Here is a 27373-nt window from a genome sequence, read left to right as displayed (position 1 = left end):
AGGGTTTGGCGCAAGCTGGGACGGCTGGAGCTGAGGTTGCACTAGGTCCTGGACAAGCGGCGCTGGGGAGCCCGGCAGGAAAAGGGGGGGGGGGTCAGGTTAGTGGTACATTCGAGGCAGAGCACACCGGGGGTAGGGCCCCACCACTACCACCACAGGGTCTCGGCCCTGTTCCAGTTTGGGGTGAGCTTGGTAAGTTCCTTCCCCGCTCCGCACCTCAGTTTCCCCTCCCACCCCTTGGCTAGTTCCAGGGTGAGCACCTTGGGGCGGGGCCCTGAGCTCCTGGGCAGCCTCTAGGCACCACTGTAAAGAATGTAATGGCTGGAGGGGAGAGAGGGGAGGGGAGGGGGGCAGAGGGTTGAGGGGGGGACTCTAGGGGCAAAGGAGGGAGGTGCAGGCGGTAGGGGCGAATCCAGGAGCAGGGTGCCCCTCTCCGGAGTGGGGAGCTGGGAGACTAGTGGGCAAATAGACTGATCTGCAGCTTGGCGAGCTCAGCTCTGCTGGGGCACCAGGTGGCCCTGTTGCAGCCTGGGGTGCGGAGGGAAGGACTTGCACTTTCTCTGACACAGCTGGGACTGGCCCCTGGGAGAAGGAGGCTCCCGGCCCTATGGTGTTTGGTCCCCACCCCCCACCCCATTGCCCGAGCCTGGGCCCTCTGTCCACATGGTGAGGTCTTTATTTACAGTGAGAACCAAAATACTCGCTTCAATTATCTTCCTAGGAACGAGTAACCTGAGCTGGGGACTCCGAGTGCTAGATGGGGCGGGAGAGGGGCAGGGGGCCGACAGCTGAGCGCCAGCTCCAGGAAACCTACAAAAAGAACAAAAAGCTCCACTTTGCTTTGTGCTGGAGGCAGAGCCCTGGCCGCGGGGCACCATGGCTTTGAGGCACGGAGAAAGGTAATGACACAGGCTGGCTTGCGGCGGCACCTGGCATTATGTCCTCCTCTGCTTGCGACCTGTGGGGCAGACACAGCAAGGGGGTTGATGGGGCAGAGCTGAGCCTAGAGGCCCCCACCCCACCCTCTGTTAATCAGCCAGTGCCAGCCTCCCTGAACCTTCTCCCCACGCCCCAGATCTGCTCCGGCCCATCCCGGAAACGAGCAGGAAGAAAATGCCGCTGGGCGGTTTTGGACAGGAAGTGAGGAGGCTGACATCCATCAGGAATGGGTGGCCCAGTGGGATGGTCCATGGGGGTGTTACCGCTCCTGGGGTCTTAATCCCCCTGTCCTGGGTGAAGTCCAGGGCCCACTCTCCGATTCTGACCTCACACCCCCACTGCAGGTTCAACGGGCTGGAGGAGCCTTCACTTCCTGTCCTAACCAGCAGCACACGGAATGACACCAGGGGCGGGAATTGAACCCTAACCCTCCACATCCAAATGCACAGGTCTGGGCTGCTTAAGCGAAAGAACCGACACCATTGGCGCCACCCTCGGACCCGCTCTGTCTGATCTAGCCGCTAGAGAGGAGCAGCATCGTACAGTCAACCAGGCGCTCCACCCCAGAGCAGAGCGCACCAGACCTCAGGCCGTCCGCAGAGCCGCATCAATGGGGGTAAATCTGGGGCGAGGGGACCTATTGTAAATCCAAGGGGGCTGAGGCTCACAGAGCCGCTGCAGTGGGGCCAGGGAGGGGGGTCGAGCAGTCGTCTGTCCCCTCCCCACCCTTCTCCAGCCTGCTACTTACGGAGCTCGTTGTTCTTGCTGATGGCAATGGAGGCTCTGGCCCTTGGTCCCTGCTGCGTGAAGTGGTACCCGAAGCGGATGATGGAGGGGCACTTCTCCAGCATGGCGGCCATCTCCATCTCCACCGAATCCCCCAGCCGCTGAGACTGTGGGGGAGGAACAGCAGCCTCGGTGGGTACCACCGCCTGGCTGAGCTTAGCCCCAGAGGCAGGGAGCTCTGCTCCCACCTTCTCCCAGGCTGCCCACTGGCCTCCCCTCCAGCCCAGCCCCACATGGGCTGCACCAGCCCTGGTGTGGGCCAGGGAACCTGACTGCAGCCCTGGGTAGCCTTGGAAACAACCCCCCCACGCATAGCCCCCAGGGCCCAACCGACCCTTGGTCTTTCTGCAGAGACTGCCAGGTGGCTGGGAGCTGGCCTGACAGCCGCCAGACTCATCTCACACCAGCTGCTGGGGGGTGGCTGCAAAGCGGAGCCGGCCCCAAGGGTGAGAGGCCTCGTCTCCTGTTACTCACCCCCAGGAAACTGGGGATTGTTGTGCACGGACACCGGTCTCCAGGAGACCTTGTCAGGAAAGTGGAGGCTGCATTTCAGGCACAGGCGGTGCTTAAGGTCCCACCGGGTGCCCAGTCCTCTAGGGCACATCCCAGCCTTGGCACCTGTGCTAGCCCAGGACCCGGGCCTGGACTGGCTCCCTGGTCTCTCACAGAGGGGTACCGAGGATGGTAGCTTGGAGCAAAAGGACCAAGCCATTGTTTCTCTCCCTGTGTGTGCAGGGAAGGCTGAGCGGTCATCAGGCCAGGTCCCCTGCCCGTGGGGTTCAGAGCCAGGAGCAGCTTTGGGCAGGACAGGGCAGGGCAGCACTCGTGGCGGCACAACGCCAGGGTAGGCAAGTCGAGCAGAACATCCGTCCATCCTGCTGAGCTCCCTGCCGCTGGGATCTAACAGGGTCGGGGTTCTCCAGGGCCTGCGGCCCAGCGTAGAGCCCACCCTAGGCCCGACAGCTCTGGGCAGATGGCAAGTTGGTCCCAATTGCACCCTCCACCGATCTCTCGCTCTGGATGCAGATACCCGGCCCACGCATCTGGCTGTCTGAGTAACCAGGCCTATTGGAGTCACCCAGAGCCTTTCCATTCACTTCATGGGGCCTCTCCTCATCCCACCCACAGCCCATGGCTGCAAGGCGCTGCGCCCCTCTGCTCCATGTACCCACGGGTGCAGTGCGAGCTCTGCCCCTCCCCGGATTAGGCCCTTGATTAGCAATGTGCAGGCAGCAGAGATCATCGTTAATAATTAACCTCTGTCTACAAATGTGACCCCTCGTAACCCCCCGAAAGGTAAGGGAGTGTTATAACAAATATCTGGCCCTTGGCTAGGGAAAGTGGGCAACGCCCCTTACAAACCCAGGCTGCATTATGTCTGTTTTACCTGGGGGAAATTGAGGCACAGAATGGCCAGCTTCCTTGTCACAGAGTGACTGGATCCTTTAAGGAGAAATGGGGCCAGCCCTGCCTGTGTCTTAATTAGCAGCCTCCTAGCCTGAGGGGGCAGGACTAACTAAACACCTGGACCTCATAAAAATTCGGGTGAAGAGAAACTGAGGCAGGGATGCTGCAGAGCCATTCCAGGCCACAAGGGGGCACTCAGAGGTACCCACCCTGTCACACTTCTATTAGACTCAATTGCCAAATTCCCGCTGGCGTCAGTGGGGCCAGGATTTGAAACCCCATGTGTCCACAGAAGCTGAGCTGGGATTAATACTGAGGGGTTCCCAGCACACAGGTCTGTATCCCAGCCACCGATGACATCCAACGTCCGTTCGCCCCACCTCTCGCTTCCCGCCCACCCGTCAGATGATGCCTGGACTCGATTGCCCTTCCGGTGCTACGCCCCCACCAGGCCGCATATCACACCCTGCCCCGGTGTTCCCTAGCGGCTGGGCACGGCCATACCTGGTTGTCCACCTTGAGCTCGGCCAGCGAGGTGTTTTGCTGCATGCCCTTGATGATGGCCATCATCCCGGCACTGGTGATGAAATTGGACTCGATGTTGAGGCTCTGAAGAGTCTTGTTCTCCTTCAGCATCTCCGCCACGGCCTGTGGGAGTCCCAGACCAGAGTCAGTCGCATCGACCTCTCACAGCCTGCAAGCAGGGTTTGCTGTGGTGACATCCTCCCCACGTGGCCCCCCGCACAGAACATGAAGCTAAAAGGTCGCTGGCCCCCACATCAAGGCCTCCAAGGTAGACACCACCCTCAGGCGGATGGATGGAAGTGAAGACTGGTAGTTACCGGGATCGCTGGTGAGCGACATGAGACACAGCCGCCCTCCCAGCTCTCGCTGGCTAAGGGACCACGCGTGTACACGCAGCTCCAGCCAATCCAGGTTTGCAGCATGGTCCCGGAGCCCCCGGCTGAGATTGCAGAAGTGGGGTTCGGTTCTGAGCTAAAAGTCTACCCAGGGCCTGTCAGCACAGCCGCCACTGTGACCATCTGGCCTGACCGGCTTCACACAGCCCAGAGAACCTCCCCAAAACAAGGCCGTGAGAGATCTGTGAGAGAAACACCCCACCTGCCTTGAAATCCACTGAGACCCTTGGGAAATTGTTCCAAACCGTTAATTACCCTCACCTGCAAACCAGAGGCCTTGGAATAACCCACAGTAATAACAACCCCCAGCTCTTCTCTGTTGCATTGCATCCATAGATCTCAAAGCGCTCCCCAAAGGGAGGCAGGCATGAATGCCCTCATTTTACAGATGGGGAAACTGAGTCACAAGGCGGCAAAGTGACATGGCCAAGGTCACCCAGTGGCAACAGAACCCCGACTCCAAGGCCAGGGCCCTACACACTGGACCACACTGGGATCGCTAGTGGTAGCTAATGGTAACTGCTTCTCAGCTGTAGCTTGAATTCTAGTCTGGTTCTTACACGGCCTGGTCACCTAGGCTCCCTCCATTAAGCATCATGCCTCACACCTGTCCCGAGTGGTTCTTTGCTTGACAAGCTGAGGGGCTGTGACTGAAGACCCCTTTCAGCAGAGCACCGAAGCCCAAGCGTAAGCCCCCCCTGCTTGTGTCTACGCTGCGACAGGGAGGCGACGTACCTGAGATCTAGCTAGATCAAAGCCAGCGCAAGTCAAAACAGCAGGGAAGCTGCATGGGCTGGACCTGCCCACCCAGGCCCCTGGGGATGTGCCCAAGCAGCAAGCTCCTGCCCCCACCTGGGTTGCTGGAGCGTCACCGCTATGTTACTCGAGCTCGCTAGATCAACCAGCTGGGGCACGTCTACACATGCTGAAGTCACACCTCCAGACTGCAGTATAGGCATAGCTACTGAGCTCAGCCGGACCTACGCCGGTGCTTGGCTGAATCCAGCTGGGGCTTAGGTCTCCAGCCAGGGAAAATTCTCCCCCTCGGGGAAGCTGTTTCCCTCTGGGAGAGTCAGACTCCCCAGCGATTCCGGTGCCAGCTACGGCTTGTCAAAGCTTTGGGGGGACCGGCAAACGGAGACAGTCCAAACGGCTCCATCTGTCGTGAGCTGCAGGGCTTACCTTGGCCACGGGGTCGTTGCTCCGAGTCGCCACCAAGCTCAGCTTCTTCACGTGGGTGTTGGTTTTCATAGCTTCGCAGATTTCCTTCAGCTTCGGGATGGGAATGTCCTGCAGGAGGAGAGAGTGAGAAAATGGGAGCCTTCACGGGTTTGTCCTGCATCACAACGGAGGGATGGACAGAGGGATGAGGTAGATGGGTGGGTTGATGGGATGGGGGATGGAGGGATGAGGTAGATGGGTGGGCGGATGGAGGGAGGGATAGGGTGGGGTGGATAAGGTAGAGAGATGGATCAATGGGGTAGATGGATGAGAGGATGGAGGAATAGGTGGATGGATGGATCAAAGGGGTAGACAGATGATGAAGTAGATGGATGGATCCAAGGGTGTGACGCTGTATGGAATCTGGGGGACACTTTAGGATATTAGGACTATCAGTATTGTAAAATCGTAACGAGTTATGCCAGATATGCAGCTATGTCAGGTATAACTTGCCAGATGTGATCATCTCATTTCTGTGTTTGTATCACCCTTGTATTATGAGTTATAGGCCATGTCTACATCTAAAATTTTGCAGCGCTGGTTGTTACAGCTGTATTAGTACAGCTGTATAGGGCCAGCGCTGCAGAGTGGCCACACTTACAGCAACCAGCGCTGCAAGTGGTGTTAGATGTGGCCACACTGCAGCGCTGTTGGGCGGCTTCAAGGGGGGTTCCGGGAACGCGAGAGCAAACCGGGAAAGGAGACCAGCTTCGCCGCGGTTTGCTCTCGCGTTCCCGGAGCCATCCAGCAAACCGCAGGGAAGGAGACCTGCTTGCTCGGGGTTCCGGGAACGAGAGAGCAAACCGGGAAAGGAGACCAGCTTCGCCGCGGTTTGCTCTCGCATTCCCCGAACCACCCTGCAAACCGCAGGGAAGGAGACCTGCTTGCTCGGGGTTCCGGGAACGAGAGAGCAAACCGGGAAAGGAGACCAGCTTCGCCGCGGTTTGCTCTCGCATTCCCCGAACCACCCTGCAAACCGCAGGGAAGGAGACCTGCTTGCTCGGGGTTCCGGGAACGAGAGAGCAAACCGGGAAAGGAGACCAGCTTGATTACCGGAGGCTTCCTCCTTCCACGGAGGTCAAGAAAAGCGCTGGTAAGTGTCTACATTGGATTACCAGCGCTGGATCACCAGCGCTGGATCCTCTACACCCGAGACAAAACGGGAGTACGGCCAGCGCTGCAAACAGGGAGTTGCAGCGCTGGTGGTGCCCTGCAGATGTGTACACCTTCAAAGTTGCAGCGCTGTAACTCCCTCACCAGCGCTGCAACTTTCTGATGTAGACAAGCCCATAGCTATGTAGGTATGTCTGTATTTCAGACTTGTGCTATGCTTCCTCCGGGTGACACCCCCAGACAGTTTGGCATCAGCACTGGCTAGCCTGCTTGATGGCCCATTAAGGACCATGAACTATACAAGTGACCCATTGAGAGAAGGCAGAGGATGCACCTTATCACTCAGCAAGGCATTGAGGGGCAGGCTCATGGACAGAAAAGGCTTCCAAGCCCTGTGTTGGGCAGCTTGTGTTGGAAACGAAGGAAGCACAGGCCACATGGCAAAAGACTATAAAAGGCAGCTGCATCTTCTTCACTTTGTCTTCAGTCCTGCTTCTCACCTCTGGAGGAACCTTTCTACAAAGGAAGCTCTGACAATGGACTGAATGACCCATCCAAGCAGAGGGACTTTCAAGCCAGCAAACTCACCAATACTGTTAGGACCCCTGACATATCAGGGGTTCTCAAGCTGGGTGTCACGAGGTTATTTCGGGGGCAGGGGGGTCACGAGCTGTCAGCCTCACCCCAAACCCTGCTTTGCCTCCAGCATTTATAATGGTGTTAAATATATTTTTAAATGTTTTTAATTTGGGGGGGTGGTCGCACTCAGAGGCCTGCTATGTGAAAGGGGTCACCAGTTTGAGAACTACTGTGTTAAATGGACTTTGAAGTCTTTGTATGTATGTGACTGTTTTACCATTTAACAGCTCTCTTCTTCTTCTTTCTTTTTCTTTATAATAAACCTTTAGTGTTAGATACTAAAGGACTGGCTGGCAGCGTAGCCAGTAAACCTCTACTGACCTGGGAATGTGGCTGACCCTTTGGGCTCAGAAGAACATTTTCTGTAGGTGAGCGGAGGTTTTAAATAACTTCTCCCTGTGCTGGACGCAGGGGCTGGCTGGGAGCCAAAGAACGGGAATGCAATGACGGGGGCTGCGTGATTTCTTTTGTTGCTTCTTGATAATCGGGGGGCTGGGGGGCTGAAGCACAGTCTGTGACTGGTTGGGGAGTTTAACTTCAGTATTACCCCCGAGTCTTGGGAGTATCTCCTCTGTCTTTTGCAGCCTGCCCTGACCTTGGCATTTCCAGTGAGGGCGGCCCCAGGCACCCTGGGTCACAAAGGGGTAGATAGATGATGAAGTAGATGGGTGGATCAAAGTAGTAAACACGTAGATAGATGTAGATGGGTCGAGGAATGGATGGAAGGAAGGGCTAAACAGATGGAGGTAAATGGATATCGGGTGGGTGGATCGAAGGGGTGGATAGTTGGAGGGAGGTGGATATCGGGTGGGCGGATCGAAGGGGTAGATAGATGGAGGGAGGCGGATATCGGGTGGGTGGATCGAAGGGGTAGATAGGTGGAGAGAGGTGGATATCAGGTGGGTAGATCGAAGGGGTAGATGGACGGAGGTGGATAGCGGGTGGGTGGATCGAAGGGGTAGATAGATGGAGGGAGGTGGATATCGGGTGGGTGGATCGAAGGGGTAGATGGAGGGAGGTGGATAGCGGGTGGGTGGATCGAAGGGGTAGATAGATGGAGGGAGGTGGATATCGGGTGGGTGGATCGAAGGGGTAGATAGATGGAGGGAGGTGGATATCGGGTGGGTGGATCGAAGGGTTGGATAGATGGAGGGAGGTGGATATCGGGTGGCTGGATCAAAGGGCTGGATAGATGGAGGGAGGTGGATATCGGGGGGGTGGATAGATGGAGGGAGGTGGATATCAGGTGGGTGGATCAAAAGGGTAGATAGATGGAGGGAGGCGGATATCGGGTGTATGGATGGAAGCAGTAGCTAGATGGAGGGAGGTGGATATTGGGTGGATCGAAGGGGTAGATAGATGGAGGGAGGCGGATATCGGCTGGGTGGATCGAAGGGGTAGATGGATAGAGGGAGGTGGATATCAGGGGTGGATAGAAGGGGTAGGTAGATGGACCAAAGTGGATATCTATTCCCCGAGGGGCTGAGATCCTGACCCCAATGAATCAATGGCCCCACTATGATTGACATTAGTGGGACCAGTATTTCACCCCAGGACTTTGCCCAGTCAGATGCCCCCACGGCTCGGGACTCCCACCCTCTCCCTTGCCCCTGGCTGCCCTGAGGGAAGCTCACCTTGATATTGTTCAGGTTGACCTCCTCCAGGTCCTTGTCGTTGCTCTGGATTTTTTTCAGGGTCTCCTCCACGTTGGTGGGGTTCGGCGGCTCGTCTGGGACAGGTTTGTACCTATCCGGCTTTACCACGCCTGGTGGGAAACACACGCGCACCACCAGGTCGGCAGGGGGAGATTCGCCCACCCGATCCTCTCCCACTCCACTGGGCCCGAAGCTCAGCTGGCATCACCCGGCCTTGGAGCCAGAGCAACGCCGCCGATCAGCCGAAGATGCTTCGCCGTGGCTACTCCTGATTTACGCCAGGGTAAATGCTGGGAGAATTTGGCCCCCTCTGTTTCCTGACATCTCCTGCCCTGCGTTACTCATAACAGAGAGGAATTTATAAACCCCATTTCGTTCTCAGCCCAGATCTGCTGGTTTCACAGCTGGTTTCCTGAGAGCGGGCTCACAGCCCTGCAGGGGGAACAGTCCAGACCTAGGGACCCAGGCCTTGTGCTCTCTCACAGACTAAGCGGAGTCAGCTGGTGCGTGGGAGGAGCGCGAACCCCACCCTCCCGCCGCGCAGGCTGGTGGAGCTCACTCACTGTTGATGCCTTCGGTGCTGGTGATGTTGCCGCTGCAGAGGGCTTCGTAGTACTGCTTGTTGCTCATCAGGGTGTACATCCCCAGAATGGCTGTTGGGGAGGGAACAGCAAATAGCGAGAGTCTGAGCTGCAGAGGTAGGGGATGGGAGTCGCTGCAGCTCCCTGCTTTCCTGGGCTCACCCTGCACCTGCCTGGCAGAAGGGAACTGCCCAGTTTCACTAAGCTGCAGTAAAGTGAGTCGGAGTGTTGCTGTTTGCTGTTAAACAGTTACCACCTTGCACCCCAGAGGTGGCTGCATCTCAGCACAGGGGAAGGGATGATCCCTGTATGAGCAGCTTCCATATTCCACGCCAGAAGCTGCTGTGTCTCACCCACTGAGAGAGTGCCCCCTCTCTAAAATCTTCCACCCCAGAGATGGCAGTATGCACATAGTGGGTGACAATGCCTTTTTTTAAAAAGCTGCCAAGTTCCACCCCAGAGGTGGCAGCATGTCAGTGGGTGGGCAAGCAATTCCTGTACACACAGGGCTCCCAAAATGCCCCATGACCCTGGGGATTGACGGCACTTCTCTATCGCTGTGGCAGGCCATGGAGCAGCCCTGCGGCCGCGCTCACAACCCGATCGCAGCTGGCTGTGGGAGGCCATAGGAAAAGCCCCTAAATGTAATCTCTCACCACATGCCCCACGTATTTTTATTGGCCTAGCATCTCCCCGGTGGGTGTAAGCGGATAGCCCTGGAGCCTGCCTTTCTCATTTTAGCCACCCGCTGGCTCCCGGCCAGCTCACTCGCTGCTGAGCTCTGGGAATCGGAGCTCATCGTGGCTTGTATGGGCAGGAGCAGTAACATCCCTGAGGCGGCATGGGGGCAGGGAACCAAAGCTGGGTCCTGGAGCTCGAGCAGGCCGAGCTTTGTGCTGCTGAGCCTGGGTCTCGCTTTACCCCTTGGTCCCCCTACGCCCTCCCATCCCCACCCGGGAGCTAAGAGAGATGCCATGTATCAGTGCCAGGCTACGAGCCAGCCCGAATGTACTAGGAGCCGCAGGGAGCCCCTGAAAGAAGGCAAGAGCACGAACACCCAGGAGTATATGCACACGCCAGGCCACATGTGCACATGTGCTCACACCTACGTGGAGTCACATAGGTGTATGTATTCGCACAGGGGCATACAATCATGCAGACACACAGGTATATATATGCACATCTGCACTGGGAAAGGCATTCGCACAACGCATGGACTCACACGGGGTACACAAACACAGGGGCCTAGCCACACACACATGCATACACTCACATGCGTGCATTCACACAGGGACGTGCATACAACAGGCACAAACCCACCTCTGCCTGCAGGCACACGGCAGCGTGGTTTGTCCAGGTACGCCAAGCTCCCCGGGCATCCTCAGTCTGCACAAGACTGCCCCGTCTGGGCAGGCATTTTCACACACCGCAGACCCCAAACCGCAACACATTCCCCTGCCACTAGCCCCACTGCAGTGACATGACACACTCGCTAATTACAGGAGCTCTGAGGGGTCAAGGTGGCAAGATGCCCGTTGATTTCAGCGGAGGCTGTGCCCACGGGCCTGTCATTTGCTCCCCCTGACCGATCCCACACCCTGCGTCCCCACAGGGATGTTTTAGGGCAGCTGTCCCCAGCTCTAAGCCCTGGTACCCACCCCGGCTCCCCAGGATGACGACCAGGCCCCCTGTGGGGTAGGTGGGCACCTGTTCCCTGCTCTCAGCGTCTCTCACCTCCTCAAGTGGTCACACATGGCAGATGATGAGCCTGCTACAGCCTTGGCCAACAACCTCACCTTTCAGTTCCCGCCGCAGAGCTGGGGCTTCATGCTCCAGAGGTCTCTGGGCTGTGGGGATTAAACCTATAACCCAATCTGGGGGGCTCAGCATCTCACTAGCTCCCATCTGAATTCCCGCCCAGTGCCAGGACCCAGCCAACGTTAGCTCAACCCCAGTCACAACACACCCACCCTGGAAATGCCAGCTGCCCAGCTGCGGCGACATCAAGCCAGAACCAGAGCCCCGGGCATTCACCACTAGCATGCAGGCAGGGCACTCCTGCCTCCCGCATCACCGTGGCCCCAAAGCAGATGGGGTTTGCTGCCCTGAGGGCCCCAGGTCCTTCACCTGCAATGTCGCACATCTCTGCTTCAGTGGCGTTGGCCAGGGCTTCCTCCAGCTCGGGTTCCAGAGTGATCTGCTCCTCCTTGGGGATCTCCCGCTGGGGGTTCTTTGGGATAAAGGGTTTCCCTGCAGAGAGACAGACTGAGGTTAGCTTCTGGGCTGGAGAGCAGTGAAGGTTAGAACCAAAATATAGCAGTGTATGCGCTCAACTGCCCTCTGCTGCATGGAAACAGGCATGTGTGTCATATGCCCTATACTGCCAGAGACCAGTGGAGATTCTCCGTCCGCTCATGTGGCAGGAGCCTGGACTTTTGGAGTAGGAAGATGTGGTTTCTATTCCCCCTGCCACCACGAGGTTATAAGTAGCAGCCTGTTGATGCCAGGTAGCCATCGACTGGTGATGGCATCTTTGATTCCCACAGTGCCTTCTGCCCCGGAATGCCTACTTCCCCCAGCACCAGAGCAGGAATTGCCGTCCCAGATCAGGTGGGTGGTACACAAATGCAGCCACGTCTGTGGCAGAACACTGTAGCTGTTTAACAGCCACATGAGGTCATGACAGGAAGCAAAGGAGAATCCAGCTGAAAGGCCGGGGCAGCGCTGAGTGACAGAATGTAGGAGTGTGGCTGATCTTTTTGACAACCCCGCAGGGAGTTCTGGCCTCGGCTCTGTAAAATTCCTGTGACTCATTCGCTCCAGCCCCTTCACGGCCGGGAGCACATGCCAGACCCCAGGGCTAGAGATTATCAGGGTGTGTATCGCAGAGTCCCAGCCCCACTACACAGACACAGGAAGGCGCGGGCCCCTGCCCCAAGGAGCTGACAGTCTAAGTCGAGAGACAACACGTGCAGAAAGACAGACAGGGGAGCACCAGGGGCCAGATGGTCCTGATCAGTGCAGAGGTGGAGAGAAGGTAGCACCCTGGCTTGAACCCGGGAGGGCTGGGATGGGTGCCGGCAGCGGGGTGAGACCCCACATCAGTTAGATCAGATACTCCGCTCTCGATGCTGCCTTCCCATGGAATAGCCTCGGGCCTCACCCACAAAGAGCTCAGTGGCCCAGCAGCTCTGGAAGACCCAAAATCTGAGGACCATGGTTGCCAGGTCCTCAGGCCCAGGGGAGCTTTCTACCATGTGTGCAGCAGATAGGGCTTCCTCGGGGGCTGGTCCCAGACTGGGGCATGAACTCCCCCAGGACTGGATCTTCTCAGCCTTCCACCCCTCCCGCCCCCTGGTCTGCTTCCCTGCCCTGCCCTTCTCCGACAGCACCAAAACACCCCCCAGCGAGAGAACAAGCCACACATGGCAGGGGTCAGTCGCCCGGCTTAACGCATGCCTGGAAGGTGCCCACGGGCCACGGTCACAGGGTGGGATAGGAAACTGCATAGACTAGGAGGTCCTGCCCTGGACGGGGGCCAGAGGAAGGTTGGGGGAGATGGAGCAGAGCAAAGTGCTTTTCTGATGTGACCAACCCGCCTGGAAGCGCCCCGGGGCTCTTAGCCTCAGGGGAAACCAGCCACTGTCAGACACCTGATTTTCAGGATGCTGCAGCAGCATCTGCTTCAGGCACCTCCTGCCCAGCTGAGGCACTGGGGGCAGTGTCACCCTGGCCTGGGTTTCATTTCACGGGTGCATTGTGGCGGGCCCATCTCCCGGAGCACCATGTTCTGATGCCGCACGGCCCTGCCAGCACCTGCTTGTGATCATGCTCCGGAGGGGGAAGCGGAGAGTTCATGGGCCATCAGGTGGCCAGGGGCTATGGACAGGACATGTGGTGCCCACGCACTGGGGCCGATCCCAGTCACTCTGCGCCTGCACTCGGAGCAGGATTGGGGTGCGAGGTGGCTCAGTCGCCTTTGCTCTCCCCAGATTCTGGGTTGGTGCAGGGCCCAGCCTGGCACCCAGGGTAAGGTGGAGCGGCCGGGGGTCCCAGTGGGCCCTGGGGAGAAAAGAAGAGGCACAGTGCAGCATGGCTGCACACCCGCCCCACCCTGTATGGACCCTGGGGAGCCGAGAATAGCCGCAGCACAGGGTGCTACGGCCACACCCCCGATCCACCCCCCGCAGTGGGGGTGGGAGCAAGGTGGGCACAGGGCCCTCATGCCAGCTGCACACTGGCTGGGGAGGCCCCGGCACAGGGAGGATTTTTAGGGGCACTGTTTCCAACCACACCCAGGCCAGAGCAGCACAGAGGGGCGTGAATGCACCAGAACCAGGCCTGCTGCCTCCACCTGACTCATGGGGCTTGCACGGTGAGCGGCTCCTGTCCTGCCAGCCGAGCGAGGCAGGAGGATCCCCTCCTCACGGGCTGCCGTCGCAGAGCCCTGCTTCCCAGACACCCCCCAGCTCAGCCTGACGCTCCCAGCGACTCCAGCTCCCTAGCAGCCAGAGGCAGATTTAGAGTTCAGTGGTGCTCAGGAGCCAGGCAGGTGACCCAGCATCTCTCACGGACTCTGTCTCTGCCCCAGGGCCCCGCCTTGCCAGTCCAGGGCCCTACGCTCCCAGGGCCCCGGGTGGATCTTTTAGCACCACGATCTCTGTGGGATTGGGGGATTTTCGGTATAATTTTTCCAATGTGGCAGAAGACGTCCCCTGATTGGCAGCCCCAGGCATTCACAGGATGGGCAGAGCCTGGGCTCAGATTTCTCCTATGCTACCCCATGTGGGAACACCTCTGGGGCCAGAGACCAGCACAGCCTCCATGGCCCATTCCCTCCTGGGCCTCCCTGGTGAATCTCCCAGGTGTGTTGGTGTCACCAGGTGGACCCCAGGCCCGCGGATAGGGCAGGGGAGTCACTTCCGGCCCCGGCCGCCCTTCGAGCCGAAATGGAAGCTGGTTGCCACAGGAGGCCGTTGGGCTGGGGCCGTGGTGATGCCAGGGAATGGACCCTGAGGTGCACAGCACTGTGGGTGGCAGCTCAGGGGGAGGAGCCTCACAGGAGGGGTCCCCAATCAGAGAATAGAGCATTGGCCCTTCAGGGTGGCATCCAGAGACCCCAGCTGAGATTGGGGACCTGCACAGACCCAGAGTGGGAGGCGCTCCATGCCCTGAAGATCCCAGTCTCAATAGACCAGACAGACTTGAGAGACAAGGGAAACTGAGGCACCGAGAAGGGAAGGGACTTGCCCAATATCCCCCCATAGGCCAGTGGGAATAGAACTCAGGTATCCTGAGGCCCAGCCTGGTGCCCACTAGCCCTTGCTGCCTCCACAGAACCTCAGCAGCTCTGCCCTTTCCCCTGCCCCAAGGCACTGGCCCCACCAGTCGCTGCTGGCTCCCCAGGGTTATGGGGAGAGGAGTGACCAGGCCAAGGTGTGGGTTCCAGGGCCAGGAGCTGCTGTGCCTGGGCTGGTGGGACCCCAGCTTGGATCGAACGAGACAGCCGAGCCGCTCACCAAGATATTTTGGAGCAGCCACAGCTCCTGGGCTGAGCTACGTAGAATCCCTTCCATCCTGGCCCTGCAGCCCAGCACCTGGGCAGACACTCGGCCAGCAGCACCCAGGGACGGTCCTGCCCACCCCCCAAAGACCAAGGCAGTGCCTCCAAATGGCTCTGGGCCATTCTCCCTGGCCTGGTCTGCCTGACCCACCACGGCTTGGCCACGCAGAGACACAGGACGGGGTGTGTCCCCAGGTGCTGCCCCTGCTCTGGTGCTGCACCTGCCCCCCCCGGCCCTGTCCCTGCATGGGGGCTGGGTACCCCGTAGCATGGCCCCCAAGGGGAATGAACCCCCACAGCTGCCAAGGGCACGTACCCCCCCTCAGGCCTAGCCCTGCCCCAGGGGTGGGGGGCACGTATCCTCTGGCACTGACCCCATGTCATGGCCAGGGACCTCCTGGCAGCTTGGGCCGGGAGCCCGTCTCCCCCAGTCAGGGGGGCAATCAGGCAAGTGCAAGAGACTGTACCATTTGTGCCAGTGCCGAGTCAGACTGAGCCAAGCCCCTGTGCACACCTCCACACACACCCTGCCGTGGTACCTCTCTTCTCTCCGGTGAATGGCACCAGGTCCTCACGCTCCTTCACCTCCAGCGCCTGCTTCTCCAGGTGTTGCATGAGGGCGTCCCGGTCCAGCGGCCCCGTCGGGCTCTTCTTGGTCTGGTCTCGCTGGCGCAGCCCAGCTGGGAGCATCATGTTCTGGAAGAGGGAGGTGGGAAGGGGTCACTGGCGGCACAAACCCCCCATAGAGATCACATGCCCCCTGCCCCTGAGGAGGGGCACAAAGCCCTTTGCAAATGGCAATGAATGAAGCTTGGTGCCTATGCCCCATGTTACAATGGGGAAACTGAGGCACACCGCAGGGGAGTGGTTTACTCAGGGAGCTAGTGCCAGAGCTGGGAATAGAACCCAGGAGTCCTGGCTCCCAGCCCCTGTGCTCTAACCACTGAACTGCACTCCCCTCCCACCCACACTGGCCTGAGCTCCAAACTGTTTTATGACCGTCATGGCTATAGGTAAGGGTCAGGGGTGGGGTGGGGACGGGACTGAGGCTTCGAAGCCTTGGAGCGCAGAGGTCAGCAACTGCCCCCAAGCCGCAGCGTCACCCGCTTCCTGTGCCAGCCCGGGGGCGGCCTCACCTCGGGATCCATCTCCTGCAGCTCTAGGTCGAGCTGGTCCAGCTCCTCGGGGGAAAGTTCTCTCAGGAGTTTCTCTTCGTCGATGTCCCGGTACTTCTCCAGCTCCATCCGGTAGGACGTCATGGTTCAGCGGCGTCAGAGGGAACCCCTCCTCAACAACTGAGCAGAGACTTAGCCTGGGTGGGGACACAAACAGATGTGGGCTCTCCCTGCAGTGGGGCATTCATAAGGTTCACTCATGGGACTCCCTGCTGCCACACAAGACCTCTGGGTCACTGCCGAGGGACAGGACTGACATTGACCTCTGGAACTGCCTGCCACAAGGTATCAGTGAGGTCAGCCCATGGGACTCGCTGATGTGGGATATTAGCAAGGTTAGCCCATGGAACTCCCTGCTACCAGGTATTGGTGAGGTTAGTCTGTGTAATTCCCTGCCACTCGATATTAGTGAGATTGGCCCAGGGGACTCCCTGCCACTGAATGTTAGTGAGACTGGACAGTGCAACTCTCTGTCATTGGATATTAATCAGGTTAGCCCACGGGACTGCCTGCCATTGGATATTAGTGAGATTGCTCCATGGAACTCCCAGCTACTGGATGCTTATTAGGTTAGCCTGTGGCACTCCTTGACACTGGGCATTAGTGAGGTTAGCCTGTGGAACTCACTGCCAGTAGGTATTATTGAATTCCCTGGCATCCTGGCAGTCTGAAGACACTGTAGGGTCCAGAGTAGCAGTGGGCAGGAATCCAGCAGCCAGGCCCAGCCAACCTTCTGCCCCCCCCGAGGGGATGGTGCATTAACTGCCCTCATCTCCCATCCCTTCCCCAAAGCCTCAGCACAAGGGACCCGTGGCAGGAATGGTTAAATCAGCCCCTAATCCTGCCCCTCCCTATCTCCAAACAGCTGCAGTAGCCCAGTGTCCTTATCAGAGACCCACAGTCCCACCCAGGGCCCTTCCCAGCCCCGCAGCCATCAGCACCAGCCGATAAAGGAACGAGTCTGAAGCAGACGTGCTGAGCAGGGTGGGAGGGTGCCCCTGGAGGGGACTAGAGAGTCCATTGGGTGCCATCAGTCCATGCTGGAAGGGAGAGCGATGAAGGTGGTGCTGGACTAAGGGTGACAGAGGGATGGCACCTGCCCTGAGATAAGGGTAGAGCTGGAGAGGGAATGGACGCCCTGGGGACGGACGGACAGATGGGGCACAATGGGGATGGAGGGTGTCATGCTGGGGGCAGAACCTAAAGGGCAGATGGAGGGGTGACACAGCCCTTCGACTGATCAAAACTGCCACGGCAGCTGCTCCAGGAATCTGCCAACCTGGCTGGACACAGGTCAGCCTGGCGTCCAGTGTCATGTCCTGTGATGCTCGTTGGGAGAGCGGTGCCAGCTGGCAGCTGTAGAACAGGTGGGACAGACGCCCCTCCCCGCCGGAGCGGGTTCTGAAACAGGGCAGAGAAACGGGCCTTAAATAAAGTCACCGAGCAAAGTGCTACACGGTGCGGTGGGTTTTCCGAGGCTCTCTCGGGGCTCCCACAGGGATGATAAATCGGAGAGGGGTCAGAGAAGAGCTGCGAGGAGGATTAAAGGATTCGAAAACCTGCTTTACAGCAAGAGACTCCAGGAGCTCAATCCATTTCGCTTAACCAAGAGAAGGCGAAGGTGGGTCTTCATCCCAGTCTGTGGGTACCCACATGGCGTGGGGAACAAGTATTGAATAATAGGCTCTTTACATGAGCAGAGAAAGGCCGAACACAATCCAATGGCTGGCAGTTGAAGCCTGGAAATAAGGTGCACGTTTTTAACCAGGACAGTAATTAGCCACTGGAACAATTTCCCAAGGGTCATGGTGGATTCTCCATCAGATACCATTTTTTAATCAAGGCTGGATGTTTTTCTAACAGCTCTGCTCTAGGAATTCCTTTGGGGCAGGTGTCTGGCCTGTTACGGAGGCGGTCTACACTAGATGATCACCATGGTCCCTTCTGGCCTCGGAATCTAGGAATCTATGAACTCCAAGAGCAGACAGCCCCAGAGTTTCCCGCATCAGTACAATGGGAGGTGCTTGGAGATCCTCAGCTGGGAAGCATCTTAAAGAATGGGCCTGGCATTGGCGACGACTCCGTGGGTGCTCTGGGGCTGGAGCACCCATGGGAAAAAAATAGTGTTGAGCACCCACCGGCAGCCCTGTGGATCAGCTGCTCCCCCGCCCAGCCTTCCCACCCGCCAGTGGCCACACCAATCAGCTCCTCCCCGTCTCTGCCAGTGCCTGCCTCCCACCATGATCAGCTGTTCAGCAACATTCAGGAGGTGCAGGGGGGGAGGGAAAGGGGGGCAGGAAGAGGAGGGGGTGAGGTTTGGGGGAAGAGGTGAGGCAGGAGATTTGGGGAAGGGGTGGAGTGAGGGCAGGGCCTGGGGTAGAGTGGGGGTCGAGCACCCTCTGGGAACTGGGGAAGTCGACCCCTCAGCCCGTGTACCCAGCTCTGGCAGTGTAAGGAGAGCGTCTACAGAACCGTCACCCACTTCAAGCCGCACGCACTGCCGCCTTTTGCTTGTACGCTCATTGGCACAGGGCCCAGCCCCCACGGTGATGGGCACTCTGACTACATAAGCAAACAGGACCGGCCAGGGCACAGGGAGAACACAGAGCCACAAGGAGGGATTCGGATCTCACACCCTAGTGTTCAGCGCAGTTACTCTCCATCTACCAGCATACGGGCCATCAGAATCAAGCCTACGGCCGCTAAGGCCCAACGCAGTCGCTCTGATCGGTTAGTCTGAGCTCCTGTCTAACCCAGGCCAGAGCCAGCCACCCAGGAGTACCTGCCACAGAGGGAATTATTTATATTAGTACCCGGGAGCATATTAAAGCAGCAGCCAGACACCAGCTCCAGTCGAAAAAGCCTTTCTAACAGCCCCTGCGGCCACACTGCTCCTGACTCCAGCTGACCTTGCTCCGCTGAGGTCACAGCGGCCAGGTGCTCACGTGTGGCCGCAGCCGTACCAGGGTTAAGCTGGCTTCCGATTACAAAGCAAGGGCACAATGTCCTGGAGGGCTCTGGGAATCTGGCAATAGCCCTTTGGCCTTTCCCCAGGGCAACACCTGACCGTCCTCTTGTTTTATTCCAAGCAATTCAGTCCGTGGTTGCGCCACTGTGCGCTGGAGTCCAGCTAGGTTTCAGAGGCTGAGCAGGGGCAGGCTGGGTTGGAGGCCTCCACCCAGATCCGCAGGAAGCAGCACTGGAGGATTCAATAGGTGGCGCTCTCCTTACGGGGTCAGAACAGGGCACTAGGGAGGGCTGCGTGGCAGGTGTAACACTCAAGCCCCCATCACTAAAGATCCCCTAGTGCTGGTTATCTCCAAAATCCCAGCCTGGGAATTGCAATGTTGCCTACCTAATATTCCTCCTGCAGTTACGGTACTCGGGCCCTCTCCTGAACGATTATAACAGCTGCTGCAGCCCTCCCCAGAGGTGGCCACATTTGAGCACTAGTCAAACCGAGCCGTACAGGTCTGTAACATTTACACTGCGCTCTGGGCTGCGGAGCACTGTAGGAGCAGTCATGTCGTAGCCTGTTGTGCTTTTTATATTCTTTTGGTGAGGGAAAAGCAGTCCTAGTAGCCGGAACCCATCCTCCATCAGGATCGTGCATGGAGCCATGAAAGGAGACAAAGCTGTTTACCCGAAGGGTCAAGTACAAGCAGCAGATGTCCCAGGCAGAGAAGGCCTCTCACCGCACCAGGGAAGGGTGCCTTCACCTACCTACAAGAGGAACACCTGCCCTACAGCCCAGAAAAGCAGGCACTGATCCCACATGGGCAGCCCGGCCCCTCCAATGCAAGCCGGAGGTGAGAATCCAGAGCCCGAGCAATGGCCAAAGAGGGCAAGCCAGCCCCACGCTCCTTCAGCGAGCCGCTTAGAATATTACCTTTGTGGTTAGATCAGCCTTGTGCCCCATGGAGAAATTTACTGCCCAGGAGCAGGGCTTCCAGCTTACCTTCCCCTGGCAGTCCAGGACACTGCCTTTCCAGGCTGGGCGAAAGTAGCAGCAGCGCAGTGCTGAGGCAAGGAATACCGCCAGCAAAGTGTGTGAGATCAGCATTTTATTATTTTAGCTCCAGCTGGGCAAAGGGGAGGGTGGGGGAGCGAGATCACATAGACAGGCTGGTTATCAATCACTCCAACTGCCCAGCCGGTTTTCCCAGAGCCCTGCAGACCCCCAGTGGTCAAATGCCAGAATTGCCACTTGAAGGGGGCAGCTCTCGGTTGCCCGTTTTGCTTTGCAGGTGGGGTGGGCATGAGATGAGGCCTCAGCAGCAGGAAGGGCTCCCGCCGATCAGAACCAGCCACACAGGCATCCTGGCAGAGCTGAGAAGAGAGGACCCCTCTCACTCCAGATCCCATGTGACCGCACTGGGAATCCTGGCGTTAGCTCAGGATCAGACACAGCCTGGATCAGACGAACGGATAAGACAGTGCTCTGTGAGGCAGGGATCACCTCTTTGATGTGCCCGTACTGCACCGAGCACAGTGGACTGCTGGTCCGTGACTGGGGGTCCCAGCTGCTACCATAATACACCTAATAAATAACATACAGCACCATGGGATCCTGGTCCATGACTGCGCCTCCCAGCTGGTATCATAATACACCTAATAAAGGTCCCTTCTGGCCAGTAATCTATTAAACTGATTTAGAGAAGAGAAACAGAAGGGAGGTGAGGGGGTGGGAGGCTGATTTATGAGGACAGCTTAATGGAGGTGTGGGGTAAGGAAAGGATGAGTTGGCAGTTAAGGCCCTGGACTAGGACTCTATAGACCTGGATTCAATTCTCAGCTCTGACTCCCCATGTTAGCGTGAGACCTCGTGCCTCAGTTTCCCTATTTGTAAAATGGGGATAATGCTAAATCCCTGGGAGGATCAATACACAACCATGGGCAAAGCATTAAGCTACTTTGGGGACAGGGCTGGATAAGATGCGAGCCAGGCAGAACTAAGCTGTACCCTGTGGGCAGGGGAAGGGGCAGGGGGGACGACGATAGCCTGCTGCAAGGAGGAAGAATTGCTTGGGGAGTAACTAGGAGCGAGAGAGAGAAATTTAAGCTGAAGCTCAGGAATGGCTTCTTAACAAGCTCTCCCATGAGGCAGACTCATCCCCCAAGGCGCAGAATCCCCAGTGCCCAAGACATTTAAAACCAGAGTGGGGTAGAGAGGGGACAGGGATCAAGCTGGCAGTGGATATAGGCAGAAAATTGGCTGGGCTGGGGCAGGGAGGGCGACTGAGGAACTCGCCTTTGGAATGGGGGGTTCTTTTATTTCCCTTCTCTCCTTATTGAAGCAGCCGGGCTGGCGATGCTGCCTGACAACCCCGAGGAATAACACGCTGCTCTGAACCTCCCGGGGGTGTTACTGACACTTATCAGAGCCCTGCAGGCTGGCCAAGCCCCACTAGCAGGAGGCAGACACCAACTAACCTGTCTGAGACCCAGAACCGCCTGGGCCTTACAGCCCTGCCAAGGCTCCAGTCAGGGTTTCAGCGCAAATGGCGCCTCTGGCTTTTGCAGTGGGAGTTTTACCCTGTCTGCAGTCTCAGCTAGAACCAACTGAATGTCACCTGGTGCCTGACGCTCTCCAGGGCAGGGCAGTCGTACACTGGCACTGCCCCTGCTGTAGCTGGTCAGTGAGAAGGGGATGTTAGGCTGCAGCAGAATCCGGCCTCGTTCACCAGCTCCTCCCCTCCCTGCAATGAGCCACACAGTGCAGACAGCATCTGTCCTCTCATTTTATTATCTTTCTAAACGGATAAACAACAGGCACCATTTCTGAGCTTAAAATCCATCCTGCTCCTTACAGAATAAGTGATCCCACCCACTGCATGCCTCTGCTGGTGCACCCTGGTTTGTTTTTCGTAGGGTCTCCCAGGAGGGACGGGCTGTGCAAGCTGATTTGTTTTCCGTAGGGTCTCCCAGGAGGGACGGGCTGTGCAGGCTGGTTTGTTTTCCGCAGGGTCTCCCAGGAGGGATGGGCTGTGCAGGCTGGTTTGTTTTCCGTAGGGTCTCCCAGGAGGGACGGGCTGTGCAGGCTGGTTTGTTTTCCGCAGGGTCTCCCAGGAGGGACGGGCTGTGCAGGCTGGTTTGTTTTCCGCAGGGTCTCCCAGGAGGGACGGGCTCTGCAGGCTGGTTTGTTCTGGTAGGACCGCCGCAGGCATCGCTTTTTTCATTAAAAAATGAAATAAATAAAGAGCAATGAAGCACCACCCGTTTGAGTTTGAAAAACAAAGATATGTAGGGAAGGAGGAGGAGGAGTGGGTCAATATTGAGCTACCCAAAGGTGCCTGTGTCCGTTTAAGAAGTTCCCTCCTGGAAAGGGAACAGACACTCCTGGGCTTTATGTGGCCGGGACGGTTTGTTTGATGATGATTTTCTGCCTGGTTGCCCGGACATTTGGGTCCATTGCGGGCGGCCCCGCCCCCAGGGCCGCAGAAGCTGCCGCGTTGGGCAGCCCATGGGCAGTGATGTATTTCTTGTAGGCCTCACGGATGATTTTGAAAGCCCGGATGTTGGAGTAGGGGATGTCGGTGATGGGGTCCCTGTAGACGGCCGGCTTGTGGGTGACGGGGCAGATCTCCTTCACAGGCAGCTTGGGCTGCTTGGCTTTAGGGAAGAAGCGCTCAAAGGTCTCGTCATCGCTGAAGGTGATAAAGGTGCGAGAACATTTGCCAGCCGGGGAGGCAGCAGCCTGGGGAGCCTCTGCTGTTTGCTGCATGTCTTGATCCAACCTGGGGGTGGGGAGAAAACACAGTATCAGCTCGAGCTTCAAATGCAACAGTGGGAGTAAGAACATCCAGGGCTCTGGGGATGGGGGGCACAAGGACACACAGGGCTTCTGGAGAGGTGCAGGGGGTACAAAGGATGTACCAGGCACTTGTGCTCAGTAAAGATCTCCAGGCAACCTCTGCACAAGGCAGGGTGCGAACCCCACACAAATCCCAGCTTGAGGCAGCAGAGTCTAGCAAAAGGAGGCATGGCCCTTCCTTGTCCAAGCCTGAGTTCTAATCCTACCCTCCCCAGCTGGGATATCCTTGGAGTACGGGAGGGGCTCGGGATCAGCATGGGCCTGAGCTGTGTTTGAAACTCAAGCTACGTCCAGGTGGGAATTCCAAAACTGGCCCCCGTCCTCAGCCAGAAACTAACCAGGGCCCAAACACCTGTCGCCTGGGGGGACCCAGATCACACTCATGCGGCTAACGACAAAGAAATCAGTGGCTGTTGGGACTCAGGATCCAGTTCAGAGAAGCAGCTGAAGGCTAGGATGCCAAACAGGACTGACTGAATGGCTGGGGTCTGCAAGATGGGGCTGACGTCTCCCACGAGCTGGCTCAGGGGAATCCCCTAGGAAGTGGGGTTGGCGCTGCCAGCCAGAGTGCAGGAGTCAGCAGGGACAGTGAGACCTCAGAGGGAGTTGGCAGCCCATCCCGAGGGGCCGGAGTTCATGCTAGGGAGATGGAAAGAGTGAATACAATCCCCAACACCTACCCTTCCACATCCACGTTCTCCTCCTTCAACCCGAGGTCAGTGATCAGCGGCATGGTCCCTGAGTAGTAGCGGATCACCGGCCCCACACACTTCCGCTTCTTCTGCACATGCTTCCTCTTGTCAGCTTCCAGCCGCTCGTAGGTCTCTGCAAGGGCAATTGAACCAAGGGTGAACGGAGCAGGGCTCGGAACAATGGGGCAGCTTGAAAAACACCACCAGTCATCAATCCGGCTACTGGGCCCACTCGACTGCCATCAGAGCTCTGGGCTCTTTGCTTCACACGGGAGGTACCACATGGAAGCACTGCAAGAGCCACTAACTGTGACTGTGACGCCAGCATTTCAGAGGGATTTGTGCCACACCAGCAGCTCTCACACTGCAGGTCGCAGGTCACCAATGGTCTGCAAACTCCTTCCTGGCAGTCTGAGAACCAAGGAGGGGGACATGGGCTCCCATAAGGGGTGGCTGGTATCTGAATGAGCCAAAGAACTCCTGTGTTATGCCCATAATTCTGAACCATTCATGATGGTGAGTGGAGCTGCCTAGGCACGTCTATATATCATCCACAGAACTAATGCTTGGGTAGCATTATCCACGCTTACAGTTGGGGAAACTGAGGCACAGAGCAGTGAAATGAATGGCCCATGGCAGAGATGGAAATAAAACCCGGAGTCCAGATTCCAACCCCACATTGCTCTAACCACTAGACTCCACTCTCCTTCAAGAACTGGGAACAGAACCCCGGAGTCCTAACTCCAGGTCCCCTGTTCTACTACTAGATAATACAGCCTTCCAGAGCTGGCACTCGAACCTGGGCGTTCCGATTCCCAACCCTGTGCTCTGCCTATCAGATCATGTGGTCTCCAGTGGACCAGTACAGCTCTGACTGGTGTGCAAGGGTCCTGCTGCCAGCCTGTGTGCTTCCCAGGGCCTCCCATTCAGCTGCTCTAAGCCTCATTCTTACATAAGCCCCTAACCCCAGTCACTTCACTCCCTGACTCCACGCCGCTCATGTCTCTTCTCTGTGTGGCTCAATTGTGCCACTGCAGTAGGGGGAGGGCTATTGCCTGAAGACTTCACAAGCCTCTTGCCCTCCTACCCATGTCACTCACCCAGAGACCGCAGGTTAATCTCCTCTGTGATCTTGGCCTCCTCCAGCAGCTCCTCCTGCGTCAGGGGCCTGTCACAGTTCGGCCCCCCCTTCTTGCGCTTCGACTGCACCTGACGCTCCTGGACACGCAGGAAGGTCTGGCGCGTGTGCTCCGTAGTCGACTGGCGCATGTACTTGCGGCCTGTAGGCCCAAGGAGTGGGAGGGAAAGTCAGGACATTGGGTAAGGCAGGCAGAGACAGCGTAGCTACCAAGAAACCAGCAAAGCAGCCCCACAATGACTCCTCCCCATCTGTGGATCACAGCTCAGCCCAGCAGCTGTACTTGAATAACCTTGAATCAAACCTCTGCCCTGCAAATCGATGCAGCAGCTTCAAGAAAACCTTACAAACAATTGGTTTCTGCTCACCTAAAGGCAACACATTTGATCCTAATGAGCGTCAGACACACTTACTGTCTCCCACTTCATCCTGGAGTTCCAGGGGTGCAGATTTCTCCTCTCGCATCTTCTGGGAGCTGCTAGCAGCTGTATCGGGCTTCTTGGGTCTCAGGCTTTTGATGGGCTCCTAGTGGGTTCAGAAAAGAAGTGATGCAAGGAAAGATAGAACCTCCTGGGGGTTTGCTATTTAATGCTGCTTTGGGAGATTTCAACCCCATTTAAATAAAGGGGAGGGGGAGAATAGCTCAGTGGTTTGCACATTGGCCTGCTAAACCCAGGGTTGTGAGTTCAATCCTTAAGGGGGCCATTTAGGGATCTGGGGAAAAATCTCACACGGAGATGGTACTTGGTCCTGCTGTGAAGACAGGGGACTGGACTCAATGACCTTTCAAGGTCCCTTCCAGTTCCAGATTCTACTGAAGAGTCACAAGGGATTTTGGAGTTTGTTTTTGAGAGAGGGGCCCCTTCCAACATAAACACCTTTAAAAAGAAAAGTGCTTTGCCCATATTACTAGTTACACCTTTGATTACAGAAAGAACATTTTCAACCTCTGATTTATATTGACCATTGCTGCAGTCTGTTTAGTATGGTCAGTTTCTAACCACTAGACATCACTCCCTCCAATAGCCAGGAATAGAACCCAGGAGTCCTGACTGCCAATCTCCTGGTTAAACATGAGGCCACACTCCATCCCAGAGCTGGAAATAGAACCCAGGAGTACTGCCCAGGAGTCTGCACTCCCACTCCTGAAAGGCACTAATTGAAGATGTTTTCAAGGTTCTGCTGCTGATCATAAACGAAAAAGCCTATAAATGGAATTTCTGACAACTCCCCGGCTACCCCCTAAACTAGATTACAATCTGGTTGTACTGAGAGTTTTGGCAGCAGCTTTCTTGTGGGTCCCTCACTCAGCCCAACACAACTATATCAGAAACAGCGGTTAGACAGCTGATGAGTTGAGACCATTGCCTGTCATGCTGACTGTGGTTGTCTTGTTATTTTCTTGTGCGCCTCCATCTGTGTCCACCTGGTGTCTCCTGTCTTGTACTTCAATTGGATGCCCTTTGGGGCAGAGACCATCATTTCATACAGCACCCAGTAGTCCTGGCCCATGACTGGTGGGTGCTCTTAGGTGCTACCCCAATACAGACCCAAACCCAGCACCACAACCAGCTGCTTTGTCCTCACCTTGTAAGCCTTGGTGACCACCCTGCGTTTCCTCTTGGGCTCGTCATCGTCCTGGTCACTGGCTGGCTCGTCGCCCTCATCTATGTCAAAGTCTGAGTCCACTTCATCGTCGCTGTCCGACTGGTCGCCTTTGTACTCGTCATCTCCCGACTCCTGCCCGGGAGAGGGGGGGCAAACAACAGGCATGGCTGAGCTGATCCCACTGTCCCTTTGGGAGTCCCACTCCTGCAGGCATGCTCCCCACCATGGGTCCTACTGTCCCCACCCCAACACAACCTGGCCCCACCACAGCTATCACCCTAGTGGCCCACATCCCCCAACTCAGCCTCCACAGGGCCTTGGTACACACTCGCCCACCCCCCAACTCTACCCATTCCCCTCCACAAAGCCCCCCCACTACCCTCTTGGGGTCCCTCACAGCCCCGCCCCAGCCCACTGCTCCCCTCCCCCAGCTCCATCTCCCATCCATCCCCCCCGGCCACTGCTCCCCTCCCCCAGCTCCATCTCTCATCCATCCCCCCCGGCCACTGCTCCCCTCCCCCAGCTCCATCTCCCATCCATCCCCCCCGCCCCCGCAGCCCATTGCTCCCCTCCCCCAGCTCCATCTCTCATCCTTCCCCCCCCCGCCCACTGCTCCCCTCCCCCAGCTCCATCTCTCATCCTTCCCCCCCCCGCCCACTGCTCCCCTCCCCCCCAGCTCCATCTCTCATCCTTCCCCCCCCCGCCCACTGCTCCCCTCCCCCAGCTCCATCTCTCATCCTTCCCCCCCCCTGCCCACTGCTCCCCTCTCCCAGCTCCATCTCCCATCCATCCCCCCCGGCCCACTGCTCCCCTCCCCCAGCTCCATCTCCCATCCATCCCCCCCGGCCCACTGCTCCCCTCCTCGATCCCCCCCGCAGCCCACTGCTCCCCCCCCCCGGCCCACTGCTCCCCCCCCCAGCTCCATCCCCCCCCCCCGGCCCACTGCTCCCCCCCACCTCCGTGAAGCCCCCGTAGGTGGTCTGGTAGAACTCATCCTCCTCGGCGTTCAGCAGCCCCGCCAGCCGGTTCCCCGCCGTGCGGCGCGGCGCCCTGCCCCCCGCCAGGCTCATCCCGCTCCGCCGCCGCCGCCGAGCCAGCGAGCGGCTGCTCCGGCCTGGCCCA

At 57.8% G+C, this 27373-nt stretch overlaps 2 protein-coding genes and 1 long non-coding RNA gene across 5 annotated transcripts; 1 reads left to right on the top strand and 2 right to left on the bottom strand.

The window, feature by feature from the left end:
- Window positions 1-653: 653 nt before the first annotated feature.
- TMOD4 (tropomodulin 4) lies at window positions 654-20250 on the bottom strand. 3 transcript variants are annotated; one of them, XM_030541787.1, is made up of 10 exons: window positions 19958-20250; window positions 15961-16136; window positions 15364-15520; window positions 11389-11511; window positions 9244-9333; window positions 8660-8790; window positions 5235-5342; window positions 3637-3780; window positions 1688-1832; window positions 654-958 (listed from the first exon to the last, which is right to left on the bottom strand). In XM_030541787.1, exons 2-10 carry the CDS (start codon window positions 16081-16083, stop codon window positions 936-938), a joined length of 1044 nt encoding a protein of 347 aa, XP_030397647.1. In that variant the 5' UTR covers window positions 16084-16136; window positions 19958-20250; the 3' UTR covers window positions 654-935. The 3 variants fall into 3 exon arrangements, with proteins under 3 accessions (XP_030397647.1, XP_030397648.1, XP_030397649.1); XM_030541788.1 differs by having other exon boundaries at window positions 936-958; window positions 19889-20250; XM_030541789.1 differs by lacking the exon at window positions 19958-20250 and adding an exon at window positions 16627-16730 and having other exon boundaries at window positions 936-958.
- LOC115639281 lies at window positions 18303-22165 on the top strand. Its single transcript, XR_003997643.1, has 2 exons — window positions 18303-19808; window positions 20247-22165. It is a non-coding gene; the product is annotated as an uncharacterized LOC115639281 (long non-coding RNA).
- Window positions 21728-27353, bottom strand: VPS72 (vacuolar protein sorting 72 homolog). Its single transcript, XM_030541786.1, has 6 exons — window positions 27208-27353; window positions 26231-26383; window positions 25057-25168; window positions 24606-24785; window positions 23494-23638; window positions 21728-22736 (listed from the first exon to the last, which is right to left on the bottom strand). The coding sequence occupies exons 1-6, from the start codon at window positions 27319-27321 to the stop codon at window positions 22346-22348; spliced, it is 1095 nt and encodes a 364-aa protein (XP_030397646.1). The 5' UTR covers window positions 27322-27353; the 3' UTR covers window positions 21728-22345.
- Between the last annotated feature and the right edge of the window lie 20 nt (window positions 27354-27373).

The sequence above is a fragment of the Gopherus evgoodei genome, chromosome 24, assembly GCF_007399415.2.
Source record: "Gopherus evgoodei ecotype Sinaloan lineage chromosome 24, rGopEvg1_v1.p, whole genome shotgun sequence".
NCBI classification, from domain to species: Eukaryota; Metazoa; Chordata; order Testudines; family Testudinidae; genus Gopherus; species Gopherus evgoodei.
Note: the sequence above shows the minus strand (reverse complement) of the source record. Positions and strands in the feature narration are given on the sequence as shown.

Bases quoted from the DNA above. Each gene is read 5' to 3' on its own strand.
- TMOD4 (XM_030541787.1), bottom strand. From the start codon at position 16,083: ATGACGTCCTACCGGATGGAGCTGGAGAAGTACCGGGACATCGACGAA. The intron at 9,334-11,388 runs GTGAAGGACCTG...CCTCCCCAACAG, and splicing joins AGAGATGTGCGACATTGCAG to CCATTCTGGGGATGTACACC. The intron at 959-1,687 runs GTAAGTAGCAGG...TCTGCCCCACAG, and splicing joins CAGCAAGAACAACGAGCTCC to GTCGCAAGCAGAGGAGGACA.
- VPS72 (XM_030541786.1), bottom strand. From the start codon at position 27,321: ATGAGCCTGGCGGGGGGCAGGGCGCCGCGCCGCACGGCGGGGAACCGG. The intron at 23,639-24,605 runs GTGAGTGACATG...TTGCCCTTGCAG, and splicing joins GATTAACCTGCGGTCTCTGG to AGACCTACGAGCGGCTGGAA. The intron at 22,737-23,493 runs GTAGGTGTTGGG...CCCCACCCCCAG, and splicing joins GAGAACGTGGATGTGGAAGG to GTTGGATCAAGACATGCAGC.